The sequence below is a fragment of the Danio rerio genome, chromosome 24 (assembly GCF_052040795.2).
Source record: "Danio rerio strain M-AB ecotype USA chromosome 24, GRCz13ab, whole genome shotgun sequence".
Classification (NCBI taxonomy): Eukaryota; Metazoa; Chordata; class Actinopteri; order Cypriniformes; family Danionidae; genus Danio; species Danio rerio.
Window position 1 is genome coordinate 7,705,893 of NC_141044.1, and position 20,039 is coordinate 7,725,931.

General features: G+C 37.1%; 1 protein-coding gene and 1 long non-coding RNA gene across 5 annotated transcripts in view; one reads left to right on the top strand and one right to left on the bottom strand.

Annotated features, from left to right (window-relative positions):
• Window positions 1-6,268: 6,268 nt before the first annotated feature.
• LOC147830995 (uncharacterized) lies at window positions 6,269-14,980 on the top strand. Its single transcript, XR_015524740.1, has 4 exons — window positions 6,269-9,430; window positions 9,488-9,785; window positions 9,971-11,892; window positions 11,945-14,980. It is a non-coding gene; the product is annotated as an uncharacterized LOC147830995 (long non-coding RNA).
• atp6v0a1b (ATPase H+ transporting V0 subunit a1b) overlaps window positions 6,734-20,039 on the bottom strand; it is a 37,703-nt gene continuing 24,397 nt past the window's right edge. For 2 of the 4 annotated variants that reach the window (XR_015524478.1, XR_015524477.1), the window contains exons 19-21: window positions 16,838-16,955; window positions 14,809-14,980; window positions 6,734-9,025 (exon numbers count right to left, since the gene is read on the bottom strand). Coding sequence is in view for 2 of the 4 variants with exons in the window: in XM_087308671.1 (XP_087164797.1) it covers window positions 8,932-9,025; window positions 14,809-14,980; window positions 16,838-16,955; window positions 19,399-19,416 (402 nt within the window). In the remaining 2 variants the exon portion in view is untranslated. 4 annotated transcript variants of the gene reach the window in all.

Sequence of the window (20,039 nt, forward strand, 5' to 3'; positions counted from 1 at the left end):
AGAGCCTGACTGAGTCTGTTGCCGCCTGCTGGAGGGCTTTTAGAATGGCACCACACATGTACAACAGTAATACAGTCGATAAGGATAGGTGTGGGCTGTGGCTTATTACATTTCATTTGTTACACTTTGAAATTTCGGAAGGTGTAGTAAAGTCTGGATGTCAACTTTCCCCCAAAATCTGGTCAGATGTTACAAAATACATAATTCTTAAAATAATGTTTTTTTAAAAATATTACACAGATATTATCCAAGTGGGAAATATAAATTAATAATAAGTGTAACGACATGATTGACATTTATTTGTTGTTTAAGTTATAGGTCAAAGGTCATGTGAGTGTAATTGATAGATAGATAGATAGATAGATAGATAGATAGATAGATAGATAGATAGATAGATAGATAGATAGATAGATAGATAGATAGATAGATAGATAGATAGATATACAGCTTAAAGTGACATGTAAATCCAGGTTAATTAGGTTAACTAGGCAGGTCAGGGTAATTAGTCAAGTTATTGTATAACGATGGTTTGTTCTGTAGACCATTGAAAAAAAAATTGCTTATAGGAGATAATTAGTGACCTTAAAATTATTTTAAAAATATATATATTTATTTAAAACTGCTTTTATTACTGCCAAAATAAAACAATTAAGACTTTATCCAGAAGAAAAAAATATTATCAGAAATACTGTGAACATTTATTTACTCTGTTAAACATCATAGATGATAACACAGAGAAAACCGCAGTTTAGCGCCCCCTGTCATGTTCGAAACGGCTAACGTCATTGCACATTTTAGCCAGTTCGAACACCATTATCAACCTAGGTACACTAGAGGGCGCCTCTTCATCTACGTATCTACAGGTAGATGGCATCAATTTATTTCTTATAGGTGGGAAATAAAAAATTAATAATATGTGTAACGACATGATTGACATTTATTTGTTGTTTAGGTTATAGGTCAAAGGTCATGTGTGTGTGATAGATAGATAGATAGATAGATAAATAGATAGATAGATAGATAGATAGATAGATAGATAGATAGATAGATAGATAGATAGATAGATAGATAGATAGATAGATAGATAGATAGATAGATATACAGCTTAAAGTGACATGTAAATTCTTCACCAGGTTAATTAGGTTAACTAGGCAGGTCAGGGTAGTCAAGTTATTGTATAACGATGGTTTGTTCTGTAGACCATTGAAAAAATATATATTGCTTATAGGAGATAATTAGTGACCCTAAAATTATTAAAATATATATATATTTATTTAAAACTACTTTTATTACTGCCAAAATAAAACAAATAAGACTTTTCTAGAAGAAAAAAATATTATCAGACATACTGTGAACATTCATTTACTCCGTTAAACATCATAGATAATAACACAGAGAAAACCGCAGTTTAGCGCCCCCTGTCATGTTCGAAACGGCTAACGTCATTGCACATTTTAGCCAGTTCGAACACAGACCATTATCACCCTAGGTACACTAGAGCGCCTTTTCATCTACGTATCTACAGATAGAGGACATCAATTTATTTCTTATAGGTGGGAAATAAATTAATAATATGTGTAACGACATGATTGACATTTATTTGTTGTTTAGGTTATAGGTCAAAGGTCGTGTGTGTGTGATAGATAGATAGATAGATAGATAGATAGATAGATAGATAGATAGATAGATAGATAGATAGATAGATAGATAGATAGATAGATAGATAGATAGATAGATAGATAGATAGATAGATAGATAGATAGATAGATAGATAGATAGATAGATAGATATACAGCTTAAAGTGACATGTAAATTCTTCACCAGGTTAATTAGGTTAACTAGGCAGGTCAGGGTAGTCAAGTTATTGTATAACGATGGTTTGTTCTGTAGACCATTGAAAAAATATATATTGCTTATAGGAGATATTTAGTGACCTTAAAATTATTTTTAAAAATATATATTTATTTAAAACTGCTTTTATTACTGCCAAAATAAAACAAATAAGACTTTATCCAGAAGAAAAAAATTATCAGACATACTGTGAACATTCATTTACTCTGTTAAACATCATAGATAATAACACAGAGAAAACCGCAGTTTAGCGCCCCCTGTCATGTTTGAAACGGCTAACGTCATTGCACATTTTAGCCAGTTCGAACACAGACCATTATCACCCTAGGTACACTAGAGGGCGCCTCTTCATCTACGTATCTACAGGTAGATGGCATCAATTTATTTCTTATAGGTACGCAATGATTTTATTTGTAAGTTTAAGGAAGGATTTTCACCCTTGTTTTTGTAAAATGGAACCGGAAACAATTCTTCATTTATTTTTCAGTTGCAGTTACACAAAATTGCTTTGGTCCCAAGTTTTCTACTTTTTGAAGTGTTTAATAAATTTATCAATATGATAAAATGGTTTTATTGGTGGATTGTAACTCTGGATTATTGGAAATGGACAAAATAACAAAAATTCTTATTTTATTTGGAAAGTACCACATACACAAGACAAAATGTGCTGACTGTACCAAAGTGTAAACTATTCTTCACTGATTTAAAGATTTTTTATGATTCCCTCAATTCTATACAGAGTAATACCAAAGCTAGTGAGACATCCCATCTGCTGGAAAAAAAACTTAATGTATATGATTACCCGTAATTTTTGTTGTTAATTCCCTTGTATGCATATAATTCTGTACTCTACTCTCCTCGTACTTCATTCATTTTCTTGTCGGCTTAGTCCCTTTATTAATCCGGGATCGCCACAGCGGAATGCACCGCCAACTTAGCAAGTTTTTTACGCCGCGGATGCCCTTCCAGCTGCAACCCATCTCTGGGAAACATCCACACACACATTCACACACACACTCATACACTACAGACAATTTAGCCTACCCAATTCACCAGTACCACATGTCTTTGGACTGTGGGGGAAACCGGAGCACCCAGTAGAACGTGCAAACTTGCAAACTCCACACAGAAACGCCAACTGAGCAGAGGCTCAAACCAGAGACCCAGCGACCATCTTGCTGTGAGGCGACAGCACTACCTACTGCGCCACTGCCTCACCCAACACTCAGTTAATCACTTAATTATATCATTAACTTCATCAGTCTGTCTGTGTTTTTGAATCTGTTTCTCTCATTGGAAAAAAAAAACTATTTGAGGGTGCAAAGCTGATGAAAATTCAACTAAGAAAGTTTTAGCCGTTGATTAAATGTTAAGTCAATGAAGGTCTGCTATCTGGGGTTTAGTCTCAACCACAGGTAGCAAAGCTTATAGGTCAGATTTTTTTTGTCATGTGAGAGGTTTGTACATGTTAAGAGAGTAGCACATTAATTGTGCAATAAATTTGTTGATATTCACCAGCCCAGTGTCTACAGCAGTGCCCAAACCGCCTGGAGGGCTGGTGTCCTGCATAGTTTTGCTCCAACTTCCTTCGACACACTTGCCTGGAAGTTTTTAGGACAGGGGTGTCAAACTCAATTCCTGGAGGGCCGAAGCCCTGCACAGTTTAGTTCCATCCCTGCTCCAACACACTTACAAGTAGGTTTCAAACAAGCCTGAAGGACTGAATTAGTTTGATCAGGTGTGTTTAATTAGGGTTGGAACTAAACTGTGCAGAGCTGCGGCCCTTTTGGAACTGAGTTTGACACCTGTGTTTTAGGATACCTAGAACAGGCGTGTCCAAACTTGATCCAGGAGGGCCGGTGTCCTGGAGGGTTTAGCTCCAACCATAATTAAACACACCTGAACCAGCTAATCAAGCTCTTACTAGATATACTAGAAACTTCCTGGCAGGTGTGTTGGAGCTAATTTCAGCAGGACACCGGCCCTCTAGGACCGACTTTGGACAGCCCTGTAGAAAGAGCTTGATTAGCTGATTCAGGTGTGTCTAATTGGGATTGAAACTAAACTCTGCAGGACACCGGCCGCGGCCCTCCAAGACTAACTTGGGCAACCCTGGTCCACAAGTAACCATCAGTAGTGTCAAATGGTGACCTTCCTGTTTTATTTCTCTCACATCAACCAAGGCTTTTCCTTTCTCCATTTCCAGTCTCCATCCCTCAGAATTTCAGATCAGTGAATTAGGATATCCCGGTCATCTTTCTCTTCGCTGTTCTGAGGTGACATACTGTAGGAATAAATAAAAAAAGGAACACATAATAAAATTGATTTCATTTTTGAGCAACACCTCCATAATCTGCGGAGATGTGCAGTGCTCTTAATGTACTTTTTGATCTTAATCACACATCATAAATGCATAAAACAACACTTCATCAAAAATGTAATATACAATTAGACACCACCTTTTTTGAGTTCACTACATATTGTATAACTGCAGCTTAATATTTATGCTGTCCTTCCTATTCTCAGTACCATAACTTGTTCTGATTTTGACTGTAATGATGTAATATGAACCTTTTGTCATAATAAAATTATTATAAAACGACAAATCAATTAAATTTGTCAGTGTTTTGACAATGCATGGATGAAGTGGCATCCAGAAACTTTTAAGATATTTTCTCACTCGTCAAAGTCATACTATTTTATGAGCCTTCACATAGTTTGAGCTCTATAGGCTATATTAAGGATTTAGATTTGCTTTTAGTATAGAAAAATGTTAGACTTATAATTAAAATATAGTTAGATGTTCTTCCAGCACTTTCAGCATTAGCTACTTTGAGACATGTATATAGTAACTACCAAAAATTGGGCTTGACAAAAAAAACACCACGAGAAGCACTACCGTGACCATCCACCAGGGGGAGCTAGATGAATGGCAAATCGACATCAACTCTCATCAATTACGTTAAAAAACCTGTTGATAGGGGATTGAAAATTAGTGTAAAACATGGTCACGTTTCATGTTGCTTTAAATTTTAAATATATGAAAACTATCTATGACCATTCCACTTTTGATCATGAGAATACCCTCAAATATGATCTCTGAGGTTTATTTTACAACAAGTAGACATATTAAGTATAACACGTTTCATTTTAGTAGAAAAATTGTGCATCTCTGCAATATGTAAAATATTCACATATTGCAGAATTAAAGACTCACAACAGAGAGAAGCCTAAATGAAAAGTAAACGGTTCAGAGTATTTTCCATTTTCCATTCATGCTTGCCTCTCTTCCTCCCACTACACGAACAGGAAATTTGACACAAACATGAAGGAAGTCTGGAGCCACAAGAGCTGTAAAACCTGGTGCATTCATTAAGCTCCTCATTGTCTTACGGGGTGTTTGAATACCTTAAGAAACCAAGATGTTTCCATGTTATTTTTAGCTTTGGAGCTCTGCAGTGATTGACATATTTCAGTAGGCCAAACCCTGCTTCTTTCCATAAACAGTCAATCGAATTCTTCCATTGGATATTTGTAGGTACCGTAACCGTAACGACTGTGTGACAGACGACGACTTGATTTATAAGTTTCATTCTTTGTCGAAATAAACACAATTGTTTTGTTTTTTTCCCGTTACTGATAGCGAACCCCTTGGTGAACACGAAATAGTAGGCTAATCTACACTAGCTACATGACTACACTACACTACGTTTTGAATATATGAAAAGGACTTCTACTAAATATTAGCAAAGTGTTTTTGTACCATTTCCCAGAGATGGGTTGCGGCTCGAAGGGTATCCGCTGCGTAAAAACTTACTTGCTGGATAAGTTGGCGGTTCATTCCGCTGTGGCAACCCAGGATAAATAAAGGGACTAAGCCGACAAGAAAATTTTTGCCTCAGTTTCCTGTTCTTGGCTGCCAGGAGTGGCACCTGCTGTGGTCTTCTGCTGCTGTAGCCCATCCGTCTTAAGGTTGGATGTGTTGTGCGTTCTGAGATGCTGCATACCTTGGTTGTAATGAGTGGTTACTTGGGTCACTGTTGCCTTTCTATCTGCTGGAACCAGTCTGGCCATTCTCCTCTGTCATCAACAAGGCATTTGCACCCACAGAATTGCCGCTCACTGGATATTTTCTCTTTTTCAGACCATTCTCTGTAAAGCCTAGAGATGGTTGTGCATGAAAATCCCAGTAGATCAGCAGTTTCTGAAATACTCAGAGCCCAGGTGCCACCAACAACCATGCCACATTCAAAGTCCCTTAAATCACCTTTCTTCCTCATTCTGATGCTCGGTTTGATCTGCAGCAGATCGTCTTGACCATGTCTACATGCCTAAATGCATTAAGTTTGATTGTGCCATGTGATTGGCTGATTAGTAATTTTAAATTGGAAATTACTTAATTCTATTTTTTTTCTTTATGTAATCACACTTTAGAAACACTTTGATTTCCCCCCTTTCATTAGAGAGGGAAAAACCCACCCATTAGTGACTATTTCTCCCTCATTAGCATAGACAGTCCTTAGTGAAAGCAGTCTGCCATTAGAGCTTTAAGCAGACACATAGGCATGCATAGCTCCACCCTCTTTTGAAAAGATCTCATTTGAATTTAAAGCAACAGTCACCAAAACAGCACAATTTGAATCAAAGTCCAAAATGGGCAGATTTAAAGAGTGTTATTAAAATTATTTTTGTGGTATTTTGAGCTGAAACTTCACATACACAAAATTTTTATTGTTTACGTCATTTTACATCTTCTAAAAAGGGGCATTATAGGTCCCCTCTAACAAATGTCACAACACAAAATAGACCTTTATAACCAAAGATGAAATGTACAGTATATTTGATGAGAGCAAAGAGGTTTAGAAAGAAACACTGACACGACTTTACTGTCCTCTGATGTTTAATTGTCAGAATTTGGAGGAACTGGATTTCACAACAAACATCTTTGACTCTTCTGTCGGTCTCACTGAAATGTTCACTCATGCAAACACTCTTTTCTGCACGTAAAACACTTGCCACACCACAACACTGATAAACTCAGCAATAAATAAATAGATCAATTCAATATTTTCCTTTCATTTTCATGTTGATATGTTTTGCTTGCAGATCAAGACAGTCCAGCAGACACTGATCCCTGTACGCTTTTAGCTGCCTCATGATATTTAATGATATCTTTAACTCAATAGCATGATGGTATCTTTTGTAAAATGTTGCTATTTTGGGACTAGTTGTTTAACTCAACACTGAGTACATTTAACAAGATATTATTCCTGTAACCATCAACTGAATCTTTCCTTTCATAACAACATGAATACAATAGAATGACTTGTGGAGAAACACAAGAAAATCACAATGACATTATCAGGGAAATGATTTAGCCATCATGTAATACAGTGTTTCTTAACCACGTTGCTGGAGGACCACCAGCACTGCTTATTTTGGATGTCTCCAATGTCTGTTACACCCATTACAGGTCTTTCAGTCTCTGCTAATGAGCTGATGATCCGAATTAGATCTTTTGTTAAGAAGACATGGAAAATGTGCAACATTTTATCAACATCAACACTGATGTAATATGACCATATAGGCTAGTCTTGCTAACAGTTATAGATGAATCCAGTTTTTTTAGTTTGCTGTGAAACTTTCATGTAAATTCATGGATATTTGTTATAGCCAATCAGATTTTTTAATTTGACCTCACATTGCTCTGAAACATCTGTATATTTATATTTATCTATATAAGGCTTTTTTTGTGTGTGTAATATTAATATTGATTCTAAATAATTTGTTAAACTTTTCATTCTCAATTTTATGGTAGCTCGTTTCTCTCAGAATAATAAAAACTCAACTCACAATTCAGACTTTATAATACAATTATTATTAGTTCATATGATACAAATTGCAAGTTATAATTTGTAATTAATATGTTATATATTTTTTATAATTCTGATGTTTACTAACAACTGAAAAGCATGAAAGCTTTTTCCAATTCATTTTTCTGACGGAAAAATATTCAGAATTAAGATATAAACTCTGAACTGCAGGATATAACTTAGATTTACATTTGCAAGATGTCGACAAGGGTATTTTTAAAATAAATGTATTTTATATAAAGAGTTTTTTTTCCCCACATTTGTTTGAAGGGCACCAATGGTGAAAATCATCTTTTTTTAAGCTGTTTGGACAGAGCAGTGTGTATGTATAGTGTGTCCACTGTCATACTGGAGGGACAAACACAACAAGTCTCTTTTTTTAAATTTCCTGACCTTAAAATATGACCCAAATCACAGGGATTTTGAGGCTCACCGCAATGTGATGTAAGAGTGCGGTTTTCCCCGCCCACCAAAAAACGGCATTTGTGTGAGACTCATCCTTTCAGAAAGGCTTGAATAAACTCCACCACAAATACATGAAATAAACTTACTTGGTATTTCTGACTAATGAGCTGTATTGTAGTGTCTGTCTCTGTCACTGACTGCTGTTTATCTGATGCTTATGCAGCAGAAGCAGACATGCACATGGGAGTGGTGGGTGGGGAAAAGCCACTCATTTGCATTTAAAGCCACAGGCTAAAAAAACAGCTACACTGTACTCAGACACTAAAATTAGCATATTATAAATGATCTGAAGGGTATTTTAAGGTGAAACTATACATTCTGGGACACCAAAGGCTTACCTTACATCTTGTAAAAGAGGTCAAATAGGTGCCCTTTAAAAAAATCTGTGTGGACAAAGACAATAAGGATAAAATCGAAGTATTTAAAGTAGGTCACTATGAGGACACGCTTTTTTTTTTTTTACACACTGCTTGATTTTCACCCATCTGACATTATGTAACATCAATTATAGTTAATACGCTGCTTTGAGGGACTGTTACGTCAAGTGGGGCCATAAATCTAGAAAAAAGGCTCACAGAACACAACATATCTCAAATAAGCACTCTGGAAAAAGGTGCATTTAGAGGTCAGGGGTCACATTTTACAAACACTTCACCAGACAGCACTGCTTCTGCAGAGGACAGAGCGAGATGGGATCCATGCAGGAAAGGGAATTGGTCAGATTTCAGATGGTTAGTAGCTCTCATTCGTCAAATCGACCCTCTAGGATGCTCTCGAAGGAAAACGGGACAAACTTGAAGCCCTGTCCTGTGTAGAATTTGTTCTGGAACTCCACCCTGAATGACAGGAAAGGCAGGACAAAGGACCCAATGTCAGAGCAGAACATTTCATATCAAAAACAGCTGTGCATTCCTGTTGACGGCATTGTACTTGAATATTTATTCACACACAGTGTGTTACGCTCATTTCCTGAAAAGCAGAAGTGTGGTGAAGCGAAAGAGTGAGAATCGGGTTGGGCTGTCTGGATATATGAGGAATGCAACCCAGGCTCACTACTGATATGTACCCCAGTATACATTTCTGGACAGCGTAAAATACGTTCCAGGCAGTACGTTTTTGTGCATTTTTTGTTTTCACGAATCCACCAGAGGCCGCTGTGTACACTTTTTCAAATGCCTGCTGTTCTCACGTAAACTGATGTCAACTGACCCATGCTCCTCCTTCCCTAAACCCAACCCATAGTGTTTTCAAAAGCACTGACTGACCTGATCACCCACTTCCCATAACCCAACCGACAGTGTTTTCCAAAGCAATCCAGAAAATGAAAAGCACTCGCTGCAGTTCTTACCTTGTTTTCCGACTTACCACATTCTCACCCTGTTAATTAACCCTTTTTTTTTTCTTTTTTTTTTTGCTGTCTGGAACCATTCCTAGACGAACTCAAACCTTAGTTGCACGGTCAACTCTGCTCTAGGTCACAAGTCCACTAAAGTACGCTATGAGCCACCAGACAAACTGGTAACAGCGGAAAAGCCATCCACATGGCGGTAAGTGGTCAGCTAGTAAGCACAAAAAGGAACGGCGTCACACTGCCCCGTAGAGGAGGGTGGGTCGGCCGGCCGGCCAATCGATCGTTCAGTCATTCAGTCAGTCGAACAGACGGTCGCTCGACAGCGGCCTCTATCAGATTTTTACGCGAGAACAGTGCGGGTGCGAACGGATTTGCCAAAACAAGAACTGCACAAATACCTAACTCCCGGGACATATTTCGCGGTCTCCAGAAACGTCCGCGGGGCTACGTTTCCAGAATGAGCCTGGGTTGCATACGTAGCTTTGGCTACATAATTCCTGATCTCCAGAAATGTTTTTAGGGCTATATTTTCAGAATGAGCCTGTGTTGATGTTATGCAGTAATTCATTTATGGGTCAACTACTTCTTTAACCACTCAAACTCTAGTCTTAACATTTTATTCAGTTATTTTTTTATGTTTAATAGTTTATCATTGAACGATACTACAATGTTTGCCTAAAAATTGTAGGATGTGGTACAGCCCTACTAGCAAATATTCCACCAGCTGCCACTGTGATAAACACAACGGCTAAATTCCCTCAGTATCAGTTTTAAATACCGGAAAAATTATAAGTTACACATTAAAAAACAGACTGTAAAACAAAAACATAAGAGCTCTATTGATGTCCTTAGAATGGTCAGTGCAAAAAACATATACATTTATATACAAACAAGAATGCTGTATATGCTAACAGTTAAAAAGATAATAAGGTAATACTCTGCTTGTAAATAAATATAGTGTATCCCGTTCAACATATTTTACTGTATGTTAAAGGTTTAATTCAGAAACTTTCATACATTTAAGCTAAGTAAGTTAAACAGTTAAGGTATTTCCCTAAATCTGCCTTTCAGTTTCTCCAGGTTTACCCCAAAACATTATGTTGCAAGGAGCTCTAATCACACATTCCGTCACTATCAACAGACCTCAGATAAGAGTGTTTGGATTTGCAGTTGAAAGAGCATATTTCTAAACTGAAGGGTGAGGTTTTGAGCAAGGTAATGGTCAGATACAAACGTTTGGAATCAATCAGAAAGCGGCGAGTGAGTGATTATATGACATGGAATTGTTTAAAAACGAATTTTAAAAATATATGATAAAAAGTAAATGATGTTCCGTTTAAGCCTTCGACCCAGAAGCTTTCAATAAATGAAGGGAAAAGGGAAAAAAAGAGAAATTAACACAAAGAGGGAACATTTATTCCAGATGTACAGCTTGCTTTTGAGTTTAAAAATACATAAGATATGGAAATATTTAAGAGAGGAGGAATGTCTCGCTGCTGTGGTACATATTTGAGTCATGAGAGAAAAGACTCTTTCTGCTTTCCGCACACGGAACAAATAAAAACAACCTAATTTACCTCCAACCTATCTGTGTGTGCGGCATACGTGGAAAGCATTCGGAATGAGTCAGGCTGGGAATGACATTGAAATGCTAGAATTAGCGCCTCTTCCTCAAAGTCTTGTTCTTGCTGTGACTTTAGCATGCAGTAGCTGTGTTTCAGTTTATGACCTCTCCTGGCAATGAATGAATATATGAATTAAATAACAAGTAGTTGTCATAAGCTATTGGTTGGATTAGAAAGGAGAACTTGAAAGCATTTAAAGTTTCATGTTAAATATTCAACATAAATTGTAAAAAGCTGATGATGATCAATATGTGAGAGTTCACATGTAATGCTTTTTCACTGAACTGTGTGTTAACATGGTGTTTTGTACAGTATTTGTGCATATACCACCTTTTTTCTATAAATATTTACCTCAACTTTTGAGAAATACTGAACCAGTGAGATCCAGTAAGTTATTGCATGATAGAATGTGACTTCAAGTAAAACATCAAACTTATAACTACCATGTCAAAATGTAATATTTGTAATGTGTAGAGTCATGTAGTGCTACTTTTATTGTGCTATAGAGTATAGTGCATAATTATACATTTACCGTATATGATTATTTTGGACATTTTTGCCTATAGGACAGTAGGAAAAGAGAGAGGAGGACATGTTTGGGAAAGGTCCAAGAGGCGGGATTCGAACTCAGGACACCCAAAGCGATGTTATGCTATATCTCGTGGCACTAACTGCTGGGCTATCAGTTACTAGTTTCTTTTTCTGCAACATCCTGACATAAACAACAGCATAAACTACAGTGACAATGATCACCTCAGGTTCTAATTATGTCAACACAGGCTCATTGTACCCCTGTATACCTTTCTGGAGATCACGAAATATATTCCAAGAGGTACGTTTTTATGCAACTTTTTCCCCCCGAAAATCCACCAGAGGACACTGTGTACACTTTTTCAGATCTCAAATTTCTCTCAAAAGTGCCATTAGAGCATGCTATTGCGTAAAACCACCAGTCTGACTGACTGACCCAACCATTAGTGTTTTTAAATACCATCCAGAAAAAGAAAAATCTCTTGCAGCCCCTTTTTACCACATTTTCAGATTTTACCATGTTCTCTCCCTTTTATTTACTAGATTATTTATTTTTTGCCTTTTCTCTTTGTTTTACCTACTTACTGGAGCCGTTCTTCACCAGACTCGAACCCCATCATCGCAGTTAACTCCTCCCTACTTCTCAAGTTCACTGACATGCGCGGCGAACTACTGGGCAAACTAGTAACAGCGGGAAAAGTCGTCCAATCGGAGGTGAGCGGAAAGAAACAGAAGCTATTGGTGGCATCATACTGTCCCATAGCGTTTTAAAGATTAAATGCAGCCATACATAGCTCTGGCTACATAATTTGCATTCTCCAGAGATGTATATGGGGGTATGCTTTCACAATGAGCCTGTGTTGAATTATATGCTTTAATCAGTGTTAAATGCTACCAGTGTGAGTTTGAATACCATTTTATGTGACATTTATTGCGATACTAAAAGCAGCAACAGATAGTTTACCTCAAAAAACAAAACAAAACTTGCAAACATGAAGTTTGAAAATGAAATTTGGAACTGTGACCCACTCCAAATGTACTTTTAATAATGTTAAATAGGTTAAATATGCATTAATTTGATTGTAAACCTTACAATTTCGTTGGAGTGCATTATTCTGCAATGGCTCTGGTATTTAAATGTTTCTGTCGTGTTGCAACTGGTGCGAACAGACAAATAAGCTGCTGCAATGTTTACATTAGTAATATTTATATTGTTTGCAAATTGAAACCACCTTATGTGTATTTTTATACCTCTGATCTGTGTCTCATTTCAGAGGATGCTACCATCCTCTGGAGTTCACATTTTCAGCAACATACATTGAAGCAGCCTTCACGGCTGAAATTAAATACGCCGTTTCCACCAAGACAACACAGAGTGCTGAAATATAATTGGATGAAGGGGGAGTGGGCAGGGTTTTGGAGATCCAAACAAAGACATACATTCCACACGGAATGCACATTTTCAAAGGAGAATAACCGACTTTAGCATTGTTATTCGTTCGTTCGTTCATTAATTTATTCATGCATTCATTTTCTTTTCAGCTTAGTCCCTTTATTAATCTTCGGTCGCCACAGCAGAATGAACCGCCAGCATTGTTTTTCAGACAAACAAATATGGGTAACACTTTACAATAACAATAACAAAACATCACTTTATTATGATCTAATAATGAGTTAATGCTCGTGCTAACCAAGAACTAACTTTAACGCCTACCTTAATTACGTCTTAGTAATGTTTGTTTGTTAATCATTGTATAAATTACCACATTAGTTTATGCTTAATTTAACCATCATGAACTCACAATAATGTATAATTAATGTATAATTATGTCATGACTACTTGTAGGGGCACTTCATCATTAACCCATTCCTAACTACTCATGAACTCGTTATGGACACCACCCTAGTAGCAAAGAATTTTGGCCCAGATTTGGCAAAAAGCTGGCACAGCAGGCATTCATCCGCCACTGGCATACAGCATGTGGGCCAAACATGGCCCGGGTTTGGCAGAGGTGGCACCGTTTTGAAGGCGGCACACAAGATTTGGGCCAGATGAAAAACGTAGTATTTAAAAATTTGATAATTGGGCCATTTGAGTTTGGCCAGTCTTGACCCACATTTAAAATACACTAAAATCATTTTTGAGTAAAGAAAAAAAATTCTACCAATCAGGTCACTTTGAGAAAAAGCGTGTCCATAGTGTGCCTAAAGCGCATCACTCCATGGGTTTATCAATTTCATTGCAATCGTGACACACCAACCTATCTGGCCCAGTTATGAGTTATTAACTTGGCTGAGACTTGGCCCAGATATGGTCTGTGTTTGGCCCTTGTCTGGAAGCCAGATTTGGTCCAGTCATGTACTGTAATTCACTGCGGCATGTGGGCCAAGCAAAACCTGATTGTGTGGGCCAGAGCTGGGCCAGAGAAATTTTACTATGTGGGCAGTCAAGTGCGTTAACAATAAAAGTGCACTAACAATAGAAAAGTGTTCAGTGAACATCAACATAAACAGTTTAAACACAGGAGTTCATGAGTAGTTAAGGATGAGTTAATGGTGATGTGCCCCTCCAAGTAAAGTCATGACAAATATACATTAACAGCTCATTATGTTGGTTACATTAGGTTAAATTTAAATGTTAATTAATACATTAATTGACAGCATGTACTAACAAGTAATTAAGGTATCTGTTATTCACACATGAACTCATGTGACTCATATTGCAGATAAAGTCAATTCATGATTAGCACATGCATTAATCATGTTTAGTTGACATATTAATACATCATTATTCATGTACTGCTATTGTAAAGTGTTACCTAAATATGTTACCTCATCATTTTCCTAAATATCTGGAAACATATTAGGGTTTTTATGCCTTTGAAAGAGTCAACTTACATATAACAGCTTTACATGTTGAGCAAGCAAGCTCAATGGCTGCAGAATTGAATTAGCAAATAAGCTTTTATCGTGTGGTGTTTGATTGAAATTAGAGTAAAGGTTTCATAAAATCAGTGAAAGTGTTGCAGATAAATTGGTACGATTTGAAAATAGTTGATTTTGAGGTACGGTCACACTAAATCATAGCTTTCCAGGTGTGTTTGTGTCTTACCAATGCAAGCGCAGAGCATGCAAGAAGGCAGACAATCCCTCCATGATGAGTAAGATGCACACTGTTAGCGTTGCAAAGGCAGAGAAAATGATAGACAAGCCAAAGAATCCCCCACCACTTCTAGAGGACAGTCCAAGACGCATCACCATTCCCCAAAGCACCTCAGACAACTCTGATAGAGACAAAAAATCCAGTTACATTTCAATAAGCCAGTGGATGTGCTGTTGATATATGTGTGTTTTTGTGACATATAACGACACAATTTAGTATAACAACATGGGCAATGCATACTGTAGATATTACAAGGTGAAGGTGATATATGCGGACATATCCCCAGTTTTTTAAAAGGTTTATAAATCATACAGAATGATTTTACCAGAGAGTAAGGATGCACATAGTTTTCTGTGAGTGGCAGGGTGATAGAAAATACAGCTTGTACAGTATCAAAACAATAGAAACCTTCAATGTAAAAAAATACACTTGGAACTGACTTTAAAAAAAACGACAATTTTTTTTTCGCTGTAACAAATTACAGGATTTTTAAAGTATTGTAAGTACAATTGAATTCAGATCCAAAATATTTACATTCAACATACACTCACCGGCCACTTTATTAGGTACACCTCACTAGTACCAGGTTGGACCCCCTTTTGCCTTCAGAACTGTTTTAATCGTTCGTGGTATAAATTCAACAAGCTACTGAATATATTCCTCAGAGATTTTGGTCCATACTGACATGATAGCGTCACGCAGTTGCTGCAGATTTGTCAGCTGCACATTTGTTATGTGAATCTCCTGTTTCACCACATCCCAAAGGTGCTCTATTGGATTGAGATCTGGTAACTGTAGAGAACATTGAGTCCAGTGAACTCATTGTACTGTTCAATAAACCAGTCTGAGATGATTTGCGCTTTATGACATGGTGTGTTATCCTGCTGGAAGTAGCCATCAGAAGATGCGTACACTGTGGCCATATGGGATGGACATGGTCAGCAACAATACTCAGGTAGGCTGTGGAGTTGACACGATGCTCAATTGGTACAAATGGGCCCACAGTGTGCGAAGAAAATATCCTGCACATAATTACAACAGCAGCCTGAACTGTTGATACAGCAAGGATAGATCCATGCTTTCATGTTGTTGACGCCAATCTCTGAACCTAATATCCAAATGTCAAGGAAGAAATCGAGACTTATCAAACCAGGAAACATTGTTCCAATCTTCTATTGTCCAATTTTGTTGAACCTGTGCGATTGTAGCCTCACTGACCTGTTCTTAGCTGACAATAGTGGCACCCAGTGTGGTCTCCTGCTGCTGTAGCCTCAAGGTTGGATATGTTCAGAGATGCTCTTCTGCAGACCTCAGTTGTAACGAGTGCTTATTTGAGTTACTGTTGCTTTTCCATCAGCTCAAACTAGTCTGGCCATTCTCCTTTGACCTCTGGCATCAACAAGCCATTCGCACCTACAGAACTGCCACTCACTGGATATTTTTTTCTTTTTTGGAACATTCTCTGTAAACCCTAGAGACGGTTGTGCGTGAAAATCCCAGTAGATCAGCAGTTTCTGAAATACTCAGACCTTCCTGTCTGACACCAACAACCATGCCACATTTAAAGTCACTAAAATCACTTTTCTTCCCCATTCTGATGCTCGTTTCGAACTGCAGCACATCGTCTTGACCATGTCTACATGCCTAAAGGCATTCAACTGCTGGCTGATTAGAAATGTGCGTTAACAGAACAGTTGGACAGATGTACCTAATAAAGTGGCCTGTGAGTGCACAACGTAAATTTTTAATATGGAAATATTTTTTTACTCTTAGACCAATGTAGAATTTGTATTAAAATGGACTTGGCTGATCCTGAAAAATGTCATTTAATATTAATCAAAACATTCACTCTTGCCCAGGGGAAACCAAATTTACATTTACACTGAATGAACAACACAGTAGTTTTACTTTATTTAGTGTATGGAATGTCTCCACAATTCACAAAAACAAGCATGTATATGTGTGTGTGCGCACTTACGAGCGTGAGCCAAACTAAGGGCCCAGAGTCGCAGGTATGAGGCCGTGTTGGAGATGCAGCCCAGGCAATACTCTATAGTGTGAATGGCCTGATGAACAGCCATGTCTCCAAAGTTAAACTGCAGAAAAAAAAGGAAAGGGTAATGAATGTAGGATCCCGAAGTCAAAAGCACGGGGAGAGCATGTAAACTCCACACAGAAACGACAACTGGCCTGTTAAGCATGTAAACTCCACACAGAAACGATAACTGGCCTGTTAAGGTTTTGAACCAGTGATGTTCTTGCTGTGAGGCAGCAGTGCTAACCACTGTGCCACCATGCCGCTCTGTAAAGGGAAAGGTGGAAGAGTAGGGTGGAAGGGGGGATTCTTCAAGGCGAAGATAACTAAAGTACGAAACTCTGGTTATTTTTTAGAGTTAAAAACCATCTGATTGGTGAATCATGCATTAGTTAATGATCAATCATAAGCTCATGCTTCTCTCGAAATTAGTTTATAAATAAACTTCACTAAGTTAATTGGTTTTGGCAAATTTAAGTGGCCAACAATTAAGTTAAAATAACTTAAGAATTGTGTTGTTTCAGCTCATTTTAAATAAGTAGTTCAAACAAACAGAGTCTCCCAGTGTTTGTGGGGGTTTCTTCCAGGTGCTCTGGTCCAAAGACATGCCCTGTAGGCGAATTGGGTAAGCTAAATTATCCGTAGTGCATGTGTGTATGTCCTGGTCCGCTAGGTTGAAGGTTTAGTGTTAAGCTAACGACCCACCTCGTAAAAAATAACATATTACGAAACACCAACATGGTGCGCTAAATATCAACTTTGATAAAAACAGCCTTGGGAGTAAGTTTAAACAAGCAGCAAAATAATAATAATAATAATAATAATAATAATAATAATAATTATTATTATTATTATTATTTATTCAGGGGTCGCCACAGCAGAATAAACTGCCAACTTATTCAGCTTTTAACGCAGTGTATGCGTTGGGAATAATAATAATAATAATTTTTTGAGTGTATGCTCATTTGGAGCTCTAACATTAATTCTACATTGCATAATTCAAAAGATTGACACAAATTACTTGCATATTTAACCTTCGGATTATTTGCTTGAATTGTTACAAATGTTTAGTGATGTAAAAGCAAACATTATATGACCATTCATACTAAGGTAACTCACAAAAACTGCAGACAGAGTGAAATATTATTGTAAAGTACTAATATTTGATGTATAAATTATATATATATATATATATATATATATATATATATATATATATATATATATATATATATATATATATATATATTATACTGTACATAATTTATTTACAATATATAGGGAACATTTACATCAGTTGAGTTTCCTCTGAAAAGCACAGGACGTAATCTTCCCACTTGTAAAGTCTTGTAAAGTTATGTTTGGCAGGGGCTGGCTTCCCTTTTCCACTTTTGTTTCTTTCGTTGAGAGTGCTGAATGGCTCAATAGCCATCATGGAAAACTTGGCGCATTACTCTTATTGTTCTACCGCAGAAGTGTGTTAGAGGATATCAAAAGGCCAAGGCTACAGAGTGACTCAGAGTGCATAGTTTACATTCATGAGCGTTAATTCAGTAGCATGATGTGAAATGATATTTTTGTAACAGTAGAATTAATGACCTCACTTGCACAGTGAACTACTCACAACACATTGTGTGATGTGTTAAATGCTATCTTCATTCATTCATTCATTCATTCATTTTCCTTCGGCTTAGTCTTTTATTTATCAGGGGTTGCCACAGCAGAATGAATTGCCAACTATTCTGGCATATGTTTTAAGCAGCGGATGCCCTTCCAAAAACTTCGGCTTAGTCCCTTATTTATCAAGGGTTGACACAGCGGATTGAATGGCCAACTAATCTGGCATATGTTTTATGCAACGGATGCCCTTCCAATTGCTACACCGTAGTGGGAAACACCCATACATTCACACTCACACTCACACATACACTGCGGCCAATTTTGCTTACCCCATTCACCTATACTAAATGTCTTTGAACTGTGGGGGAAACCGGAGCACCCGGAGGAAACCCACATAAACACGGGCAGAACATGCAAACTTCATACAGAAATGCCAACTGGCTCAGCCTGGACTCGAACCAGTGACCTTCTTGCTGTGACGCAACAGTGCTAACAACTGAGCCACTGTGCTCCCACTAAATGCTATCTTTTCTATGTCAATTTAAGTTTTAGTCCTAACCATCCATCGCAGCTGAAACAAGATCAATAAGTGCTATCACAATGATAACCTCAGGTACTGATTATGTGCTTTCGTTTCCGAAGTGAGTTTTAAGTGAGAGTAACAGCTTTACTGAAAGGGCCAGCAGTTTATGTTCATTTATTACTGGTAGAATTAGATTTTATTATTATTATGAACATATTTGAAAACTATTAGAAGCTGTTAATTTGAATAAATCGTAACTTGTGCCTAAATAAAACATTTATAATAAATCATTTTCACTCATAAATGATATGTGAGAAAGATCGTGTGTTAACAAAAGTTAAAATACAGAAAAAGTTCTTACCGGTTCTTCCTCTGAATGCTTGAAAAGTGAAGAGCAGAGTTTTAGATAGACAATTCAAATACAATTAGAAATTCACAGCAAGATATATTATCAATAATAAGGCTAGGCAGGTCAAAGGTTATACAACAGACAAAGAAAGACAGCAATCTGTTAGAAAACAGGTGTGCGAAGTGTTTGTATTCTCTGGTATTTACACTATTTACATACGCTGCGGTATAATGTTCTGAAATGTGCATGCTGAATCCTGCCTTTGTTTTTGCACTCATATTAAATTTTTTCCATCTCAGCAGACGAGGATCTACGCAATCCTGTTTCACCACCGACAATTGCTGCCATGTGTGGATAATACCACAGATCTGCACCTCAGTTATAACTCATCATTTCAGTCATAATCATAAATTGTATAAAGATTCAATTCGGATGGTTATAAATTATTACTTCTTCAAACAAAGTTTCAAAACATATAGTGCTTTCCAGAATGATGGAATCATCATATGGCTAACTTTCTGCTTCATACAGACCACATGTTAACAATAGTGATGACACTACACTTTAAAAAATATCCCTAAATTAGCAATGTTCTGTATTTTGTGATTCATGTTCCTATTTTTTCCTGTTTATTTATGCTTTTGAATTGCTTT